This window comes from Benincasa hispida, chromosome 7 (genome assembly GCF_027475165.1).
Source record: "Benincasa hispida cultivar pf3 chromosome 7, pf3_genome.v1.1, whole genome shotgun sequence".
Taxonomy (NCBI): domain Eukaryota; kingdom Viridiplantae; phylum Streptophyta; class Magnoliopsida; order Cucurbitales; family Cucurbitaceae; genus Benincasa; species Benincasa hispida.
In genome coordinates, this window is record NC_143484.1 from 24,256,999 (window position 1) to 24,267,527 (window position 10,529).

At 36.4% G+C, this 10,529-nt stretch overlaps 2 protein-coding genes across 2 annotated transcripts; both read right to left on the reverse strand.

Moving 5' to 3' along the window:
- Nucleotides 1-779: 779 nt before the first annotated feature.
- LOC120080991 (uncharacterized) lies at nucleotides 780-6,686 on the reverse strand. The gene is made up of 9 exons (XM_090315216.1): nucleotides 6,625-6,686; nucleotides 6,309-6,519; nucleotides 6,011-6,252; nucleotides 5,771-5,948; nucleotides 5,183-5,275; nucleotides 4,994-5,119; nucleotides 1,576-1,680; nucleotides 1,231-1,343; nucleotides 780-1,113 (listed from the first exon to the last, which is right to left on the reverse strand). The coding sequence occupies exons 1-9, from the start codon at nucleotides 6,684-6,686 to the stop codon at nucleotides 780-782; spliced, it is 1,464 nt and encodes a 487-aa protein (XP_090171342.1).
- A 278-nt stretch (nucleotides 6,687-6,964) lies between these two features.
- Nucleotides 6,965-7,291, reverse strand: LOC150035053 (uncharacterized). The gene has a single exon (XM_090315217.1). It carries the CDS (start codon nucleotides 7,289-7,291, stop codon nucleotides 6,965-6,967), a length of 327 nt encoding a protein of 108 aa, XP_090171343.1.
- Nucleotides 7,292-10,529: the final 3,238 nt, after the last annotated feature.

The following is a 10,529-nucleotide window of genomic DNA, read 5'->3' on the forward strand; positions in this document are numbered from 1 at the left end:
CATACGAGTGCGTCATAGACTAGTCATTGTAAGGAACAAAACAACAAGACAAACTAAATCAAGCAAGCATTGTCCGAGTGTAGCGCTCAAGGACCACAAATAATATCATCAAATTAAAATAAAAATTCAGCCCAAAAATAAAATAAAAACATCCCACCTTAAACTTTTAAACACACATTGTCCTTAATGTGATCAAAATAAAGCACGAGGGATCAGAATACTTTCCACGACAATGGAGTGAAGGAAGGATGTAGGACACTCGGCTTAACTTCTTTTCTTACCAAAAATCCTAGCAAACCAGAATAATAGAAAGAATTAGGCTCAATAAAAACAAACAATTATTGAATTGAAATCTAACCCTAGAAAGCAAAATAATTTTAAATACTAGCTGCCTTCAGGTAGCACAAATATTTATGGTAGGTTGCTCGATCGTGATGGCTCAATTTCAACCTGTGCCCATTAACTCTAATAACCTTTCCAGTCTCGAGATTAACAATGTTTACTGCACCATAAGGACAAACGTGAGAAACACCAAATGTTCCAAGCCACTTGGACCGGTGTTTACCAGACATAAATTTCAATTGAGAGTTATACATAAGTTACTTTTGTCCTACTTGAAACTGATTAGGTGCAATCATTTTGTCATAAAAGTTTTTCGCTATTTTCTTATAAATCAAAGAATTATCAAAACACTTTAACCTGAGCTCTTTTAACTCTTGAAGCTGTAGAAGTCTAGCCTCCCCAGCTAGCTTTAAGTCCCAGTTGCACTTCTTGACTGGCTAGTATGCCTTATGTTGGATTTCAACTGGAAGATGGCAAGTTTTTCCATAAACCATCCAGTAGGGAGACATCCCACTAGAAGTCTTGAAGGCTGTCTTATAAGCCCATAGAGTGTCATCAAGTCGGAGGCTCCAATCCTTCCTTACTGGGTTGACCACCTTTTCCAAAATGGTCTTTACTTCCTTGTTGGACACCTCCGCCTGCCCATTAGTTTGAGGGTGGTATGGGGTGGCAATACGATATTGAACACTGTACTTCTTCAACAAGGAAGCAATGACCCGATTGCAAAAGTGTGATCCTTGATTGTTTATGCTTGCTTTCAAGAAGCCAAACCTGCATATAATGTTAGTCTTTAAGAAACCTGCAACCACTTTAGCATCATCAGTAATTGTGGTCTTTGCTTCCACCCATTTGGAAACATAGTCCAATGTAAATCAAATGTACTTATACCCACAAGAAGAAGGAAAGGGCCTCATAAAGTCAATCCCCCAAACATCAAATATTTCACAGAAAAGGATAGGGAATTGTAGCATCTCATTCCTACGGGATAAACCTCCAAATTTCTGACATTGTTCACACATTTTATAGAAAAAATATGCATCCATAAATAATGTGTCCCAATATAAACAAGAATCTAAGACATTTTTGGTGGTTCTTTTGGGATTGAAGTGTCCTCCACATGCATGCTTATGAAAAAATTCTAGAACAGAAAAGAACTCATCATTAAAGGCACACCTCCTAACTATCTGATCAAAACAAAATTTTCACAGAATAGGTTCCTCCCAAACATAATACCTTGATTCTATCCTGCCCATGTCTATTCATTCCATGAGGGAACTTACCAGTGGTCAAGTAATTCACAATATCAGCATACCAAGGAGTCATGGAAATATCGTCTGCCTGTATCAAAATGTGGTCAGTGAAGTCTCCATCTAAATTGAGACAACTTCCATCAGCTACTATTCTGCTCAGGTGTCGCATCCCTTCCTGTCTTGAAGTCTTAGTTTAAACTCTTGGAGGAGAAGAACCCACCTCTGCAATTTGGGATTGGACTCCTTCTTTGAGATTAGATAGCGTAGAGTTGCATGATTAGAAAAGACAATAACTTCAGATCCTATAATATAAGAGAGAAATTTTTCTAAAGCAAAAATAACTGCTAAAAACTCCTTTGTGTAGCTGCATTGAGTCGGGTTGAGGGTCTTTGAAGCGTAGTATATGATGTGATGTTTCTTGTCAACCTTCTACCCCAACACTGCGACTACAGCATAATCGCTTGCATCGCTAATCTCGAAGGGAAGATCCCAACGAGAAGCCTAAATGACCGGAGTACACGACAAGGCGTTCTTTAGCACATCAAAACTTCTTCTGCAATCATCATAGAAATCAAAGGCCACATCCTTTTGAAGAAGAGAGGTCACTAGCTGAGCAATCTTACTAAAATGTTTTATGAACCTGCAATAGAAACTTGCATGACCAAGAAACGAATGAACCTCCCTCACATTTGTGGGGTAAGGGAGCTTAGAAATAATATCAATATTGGCAGGGTCTACCTCTATGCCATGCTTAGATACTATATGTCCTAATACAGTGCCACGTGCGGCCATGAAATGACATTTTTAAAAATTAAGAACCAGTTTAGACTCAATGCATCTTTCTAGCACCTAGACAAATTAGACAGACAATCAGCAAATGAGTCTCCATACACAGTAACGTCATCCATAAAAACCTTCATGCATTTTTCAATAAACTTAGAAAATATGGACATCATACAATGCTGAAAGGTACCAGGAGCATTACATAGTCCATATGGCATTCTTCTGAAGGCAAAGGTGCCATAGGGACATATAAAGGTTGTCTTCTGTTGGTCCTTCTAGTTAATCGAGATTTGATAGAAACCCGAAAACCCATCAAAGAAACAGAAGAAAGGCTTACCAGCTAACCTTTCGAGCATTTGATCGATAAAGGGAATAGGGAAGTGGTCCTTGTTGGGTTTTATGTCCTAAAACTTGTGGTTTATAAACATTCAAATTATTCTAAAAATTCAATAAGTTGTTATTGAATATATGAATTGCTTGTTTCATTTTAGAAATAAATCCAATAAACTAAAAGATCCATGATTATTACATGAGTACTTGAACTTTATGTGGAGACATAAAAATGGACCAGGTTCGAGTAAATAGTCAAAATGGTCTATAGTATATGAATAAAGTTTGGTGCCTTATCCTGGTAACACTATTGGATACGACCCACTCTGTAGTTATTACAAAGAGTTGTAAAGTTCTACAAACGAAGTGATCCTAATTCGTACATGTGATGAAATGAGGAGTGGGGGCGTCCTATGCAATGAGTCTGCACAAGATCGGACCATGAAATAAGTGACTCTTACTTTATAACATTCTTTACTGTTTAGGACTGACTATTTCACAATGATGACCTAGGTAACTTATCTTGAATCCTGAGCTAACTATAAACTCCTGTTTATTCGGAATTATCCTTAGATTTGCATAGGTGAGGGTTGGCTCAACAGCGCCGACTCAATAAGCCTCCTATTTAAGGGGTAAGACGGGGTAGATAGTGTGGGACATAGGGTGCAAGATGGAATTCACTCCTACTCACTTTCAGGGATAGTAGAGAGGTTGTTCCCTTAAGTACAGACTCCGGGTCTTGAACAAGGGATCCCAGCCTCTCATTGGCCCGAGAGGGACTCAATTTAATGATCGGATCACAATCTAATTGTTCATTAGAGAATCAGTGGGACTTAAGGAACAAAAGATAATCTCGAGGGTAAAACAACCTTTTGACGCAGCCGTTATTACGAACAATCTGTGAGGGGTTAACTTTCGTAATCATGGTTATATCGAGTGGACACAATATATCTACAGTGAAGGGAGTGCAACTACGGGCTTTAGTGGAGTGACCCAGTAGTTAACGAATAGTGGTTAATTCGATGTAAAGAGTTTAGCCAATTAATCTCGGATCATTGGAGCCCATGATCTGTAGGTCCATTAGGTTCTCTTACTAGCTCACAAATGGATTAGCATTAGAGTAGCGTGATAAGTTAATTTGAAATGTTCAAATTAGAATTAAGGGAATTAGTAATTATATGTGATATAATTACATGTTTAATATTTGAATTAAACAGAATTGGAGAATCGGTTAATATTTAAATATGTTTTAAATATTAAATTCATGAATAAAGATTCATGGTAGTGGGATTGATGAGGAATTAATTTAATATTTGATATTAAATTAGTAAGATTAATTAATTTATTAATTTTATTAGAAAATTCATAATTTAATTAGTTTTGTAAAGTTAATAAAATTTCATGTTTTTAATGGAAATGTTATTTGATTTTGGGAAATCAATTCAAAATAAGAAAATTGGAAATGGCAAAGTGGTTTTTTCCACTTTCATTTTTCAGTAGCTCACTCACTTTCCATTCTTCTTCAGTTCAATTAATTCAAGCATGAGTTGTGATTCATGCAAGGCTGTTAGTTGCATGAAAGTCATGCAATATAAAGCTGAAATTTTGAGTGGGAGAAGAGATGCATCAGTTGAAATTTTGCTGAGAAATAGTGTTTGAAGAACTATTCTTCCAGTCGATAAACTAGTCCTTCTCTCCTTATTCCCTTAATCCATGCTTATTTTGATTCCCACAACTCAATCCAAGGCACCAAGAGGATAGTAGAGAAGTCCTTATGGTGGTTCACGAGTAGAAATCAAGGAGGTTGCAGCTGGAGATCTTGATTCAAAGGTACTTCAAAGGTTAGTGTTGAAACTCTATTTCTAGTTTATGAGCATGCTTAGTTTGAAGGCAAAATTAATGAATTAGAATGCTTAATGATCCTATTTTACTTTCGCTGCTTGCTTCCTCAATCTAACAGTCCTTTCTAGTTACAACATTTAATTTTCTAAAATCTATACACTTCCTCCACCCATTCTGAACCCTAACAGGAATTAGACAACCTTCATCATTTTTCACCATAGTAATACCTGTTTTCTTAGGCACTACATGAATAGGACTAACCCACTCACTATCAGGAATAAGATGGATAATACCCGCATCCGAGAGTTTGAACAACTCTTTCATTACTACTCCTCCAAGATAGGACTTAGATGTCGTTGGGGCTGTCGATGCATGCACATAGCAGGGCTAATACCTTTTATGTCAGCTAATGTCTATCCACTGGCCAGCTTCTATTTTTGCAATACCTCCACCAACTGCTTCTCTTGTTCCTCAGTCAGGTTCTTTGAAATTATAATAGGCAAGGTCTCAGCTTCCGCCAGATAGGCGTACTTTAGGTGGTCTGGAAACTCCTTCATCTCCAATGTAGGTGCCTACAAAACAGAAGGAAGCACCTTGTCAGAAGATTCATCATTAGAATATGAGGGCATACCTACTGGCTCAATCATAGACAAGATGGTAAGCTCTCCAAGTGGGATCAAATCTCCTGAGTGATCCTCATCATTGTCATAGACATCCCATATAACCTCCTGCTCAAAACAGTCGAACACATCAATCTGGCACAAAGAATGTATTTGCCCTATGGTAGAAGTTTTCATAGCATCGAAATTATTAAACTTAACCAACTCACCATCGAACTCTACGGATAAAGCGCCCTCATCCACATCAATCGTTGGCCAAGCAAGATGGATGCAGATGAAATAGATGTGGGCTCTTCCATCTTAAAAACATAGAAATCAATAGGAAAAAGCAATTCATTGACCTGATCTAGGACATCCTCTATCACTCCTAATGGATGTATAAAAGACCTATCAACTAATTGAATCACAGTTCCAGTTTAAATTAGGTCTTTTAACTTTAATTCTTGATAAATTGAATAAATCATAACATTTATTGACGCACCCAAATCTAGCATGGCCATATCAATTTTCTTTTTTCCTATGATGCAAGGGAAAGAAAATATACTTGGATCCTTTTGTCTTTCAGGCAAGTTTTTCTTAAGGATCGCAGACAGATTGATTTACCACCATTCTCTCCTTTTCCTTCGCTTGTCTCTTCCTTATGCAAAGCTCCTTAAGGAATTTGGTGTATTTAGGAATTTTCTTGACGACATCGAGGAGAGGAATATTTATCTCTACCCTCCTAAACATCTTCAAAAGCTCATTATCCTTGTCAACCATCGGTTCTTTTGGCCTTGCAAGCCTGGAAAGAAAAGACGCTTTAGACACATACACATCTAAAGGAGGATAAGGGTGAGAAGATACTCCATGTTTGTTTTTTGTGGTAAAACGGTTGAATTTGAAGAAGAAATTCCTGGGCTTTCCAATTCTGGCTCCTTTGACTCAGCAGGTGGTTCCAACTCCTTGCCACTCATCAACATCATTGCATTTACATTTGCTCTAGGGTTTGATTCTGGTTGAGATGGGAGTTTGCCAGATTGTCTCTCCAATTTATTCATCGAGGTGGCTGGTTGAGAGACTTGGGTCCCTAAAGCATCAATGGCACTCTGAAATTTAAAATGATTATCAGCAAGACTTTTAGCCGTATCTTCTAAGGACATACTTGAACCAGACGGAGCTCCATGACTAGGCTGAGCCTACTTCTTCTGCCCTTCCCATTCAAGTTTGGGTGGTCTTTCCACTCAGGATTGTCAGCCTGACTGAATGGGTCCCGCCTTTTGCTTTGCCCATTGAAGCTATAGCCTCCAACGACATTTACCTTAAGCATTGCTCCTTGCAAAGCATTTGGGAAAACATCCGCTAAATGGCCAATTCTTTGAGACATTTGAAAAACAGTCGCGGGCTATCCAATCTTCAACTTTTGCTAGCTACTATACAACAGAAACTAAGTCATATATTTCTTTCTTAAGTTCACTTACGTCATTGATGGATTTGCACTGACTGCAGCTATGGTTCCAAACTGTTGAGAATTTGCTGCCATAGTAGCTACCGGGTTCATTGACTCAGTTGGGATTTTATTGACTAAGGCTTCTTCTGTAGCTGCATCTATGCTGCTTTTTTGGGTCTACATCAGTCCCTTATAAAAGTATTGGATCAAGAGCTAGTCTGAGATCTGATGATGGGAAACTTGACATAGGTCTTTTTGAATCGTTCCCAATACTCATGAAGGGTCTCCCCATTAAACTGCATGATGCTTTAAATTTCTTTTTTGATACTAGCAGGTTGGGATGTTGGAAAAAACTTCTCTAAGAACAACCTCTACAATTCTTCCCAGGACATGATGCTCTCTGGTGGAAGAATGTAGAGCCACTCTTTGGCATCCCCCTTCAATGAAAAGGGGAATGCTTTCATGTTTATCTGCTCTTGGGTCACCCCATTAGGTCTCATTCCATTGCACACCACATAGAATTCCTTCAAATGTTTGTGCGGATCCTCGCCCTGTAGACCAGAAAATGCAGGAAATAAGTAAATTAAGCCAGATTTAAGTTCAAAGTTTTCTGTCGCCTCAGGATAGGCAATGTATAGCGACTGCTGAGCAAAGTCAGGTGTTACAAGCTCCTTGAGAGTCTTTTCTCGTTCGGCCATTACTGAAAAATTCTCAGGAACGCCTTCTTCTCTGGATGTGTCCACAACACGAATATCTCTATCGAGCGCAGCTTGCTGTCTCCTCTCTTATGATTCTCCACTCCTCCCTGGAAATCTCTACAAAATAAAACTATCTAGAACCTTTGGGAGTGTGGGCCATGCACCAAAAGAGAAAATCGATTAGAAAGGATAGACACTATAAGTTTAAAAAATAAAGGATTTCGTTGGCTCCTCGGCAATGACACCAATTTGGTCAGGTTGAGTTTACCATCGCCTGTAAACCTGCGCCTATACAAATAATATTTAGAAATCACTGGACGAACTACTTATACTAACTGATAGTACAAGTGGAAAGTCCAGGTCGAACCTCAGGGAAGCGCGGAAGATTAGTTCATCGAAGCTTGTTTTCAATTAAAGAGATAATTGGGGTGGGAAGGGGGGGGGGGGTGGTTTGGTGAGGATAGATAATTGAAATTGCATAAAATAAAGTGCAAGAAAAGTAAAGAAAGAAGCACAATTAATCGAGATATCTTATTCACCCAATATAATTTAGATCATTGAACCAATTTATGACTTAAACTTCTTGTTTACGCTTAGCCTAATTGATTGGAATCCCAACCAATGGTCCTGATTATTTAATTAATCAAAATACACAAAAAATGAGTCCAATCCATACAAATTAACAAATCGCATTAAGTTCTAGGGATTATGCTAAGATGAGTATTTAACTTCCAACGTCTAATTAAACAATCATTATTATTTTTCTCTATGTTGATAGAAGTAGTCCTTTTTTCCTAACAAACCTATTTCTTCCATTAGGATTAACTTATAAATATGTGTCAAATATTACAAGTTAATCACAAAGCATTAGAATCACACAACAACAATTATTGGGCATCAATCAACAATTAAAATCATGCAATTCATAAATGTAAATTCGGATTAAAATCCATAGACAAGTTTGTATACATCAATAAATCGAAATGTCAAGAAATTATATCAAGATCCCTCGAATCCCTAAGCTAAGAAACCAAAATCTTACCTTCCCATGAAAATGGAGAGGCTACAATCCGACATTACTCGACTAACTACTAAAGGAAGACCCATAATACAAAGTGGTTGAGAAAAGAGAGGGGAAATTTGGCTGGAGGCCAAAGGTGAGCGTCTTCGTCTGACCTAAAGCAAAGGGAGATATTTATATAATGATCACAGCATTGCAACGCTTGACAGGAAAGGCCACGAGCGTCAAGGAAAAACGTTGCAACGCTGAGCATTCTATCAAAAACTTGATACTCAATGCACGATGCTCCTTTACTCGATGCTCGAAGCTCGTTTACTCGATAGCATTTTACACGATTATACTCGATAACCTTTTACACGATGATACTTTATGGCTGATTATACTCAATGAAAATTTACTTAATGGTTGATTATACTTGATTATACTCGATGCTGTTTTACTCGATTACTTGATGGTCGATTATACTTGGTGAAATTTGATGGTATTTTGGTAATTTCAACTCCTTTGAAGCCCGGATGCTCAAATCAACTCCAAATTACTTCTAATTAACCCCGTTCTTCACAAATCGTCCATCTTACCTCTTGATTGCTCGATACTTAAAAAATAGGAAAATAAACACGTAAAAACCGATAACGAGCCTGAATTAAGGTAGAAATAATAGCTCTTTTTGAGAGCTATCAGAGATAACTCCCTCATTATTTAATGTTTAATAACTCCCAAAAATGAGAGTTATTTTAACTTTTATATATATATAACATTATTGTAATGTATAATTAAATATCACATATTATTAATTTCAGTTGAATCATATTCAAATGACATCATCTCACATAATCTATAGTTTTAATACGAATCATATTCACATTAAATTTAACCTATAGCATTTATATGAATTATATTCATATAATTAATATATGAATCTTATTTAAATATATCACTCTCATATATTATTAATTATAAATTATATTTATAATTAACTATATATTATTATGTATCAACATACAATATAACAATTTGAATCTCATTCAAATGTTTATCTCTTATTGATCATAAATTATATTAATAACTATAATGTATCAATTATGTTAAATCCCTTATACATAGTATTAGTTATAAATCATATTCACAAGTGACTATGTATTATAATGTATCAATATACATTATACTTTATATTAATCATATTAATATAAAAGATTTCCTTAAATAGTTTGAACAATTCAAATAATTACAAAACTATTTATGCTTTGTTTTATCCTTGATGAGCTAGCAAGAGGGCCTAATAGACCTATAGATTAGAATCTCTAATGATACAAGATTAATTAATTAAATTCATTCATTAGATTAATCAACATTCATTAACTGTCAATCATTCCACTGAAAACCACAACTACACTCTTCGCATTGTAGATATAATTCTGTGTCCACGGATATAACCAATCGACAGTAAGTTAACCCTTCATGAATTGCTCATAACTCCAGCTGGGTCAAATTACCGTTTTATCTTTGTAATTACATCTAACTCCTTAAGTACCACTGATCCCTTTAATGAATAATTAGTTATAGTCTAACTATAAACTAGTCCCCTCTCTGGTCAGTGAGAGGGTGAATGCCCTCATTGTTCAAGATCCAAAATAAGCTCTTAAGAGAGTGATTCATCTACTTATCCTAAAGATGGGAAAGAGTGGATTCCATCTTCTGTAGCTATGTTTTCAGCTCCCTACTCGAACAAATCCGCAAAATGATTAACATATTGAGTCGTCAAATATGGCCATTCTCACCCATACCGATAAAAGGATTGTCCTCAAAGATAGAAGTCCAAAGTTCACTTAGGATTAAGGTCGAGTCACCTATGGTCATCCTATTGAAATGTTAATCTCTTCAAGTAATGGTGTTATAAAGAGAGATTAATCATTTCGTGGTCCAGTTTTATATAAACTCATTGTATAGGATATCCCTATTCACATATCTCCACATGAACGATTTGGATCAAATCGTTTGTAATATTTACAACTCTTATAACATTTAAAAGTAGGTCGTATCCATAGTATCACCAGGATAAGGCACCCAACCTAATCCATATACTACATACCATTTAGTTTGTTACTTGAACATGATCCACCAGTATGTCTACCACATACTATTCAAGTTACATAAAATAACCTTTGATCTTAGTTTATTGGATTGACTTCATGCGTAAAATAAAATAAAATTTATTTT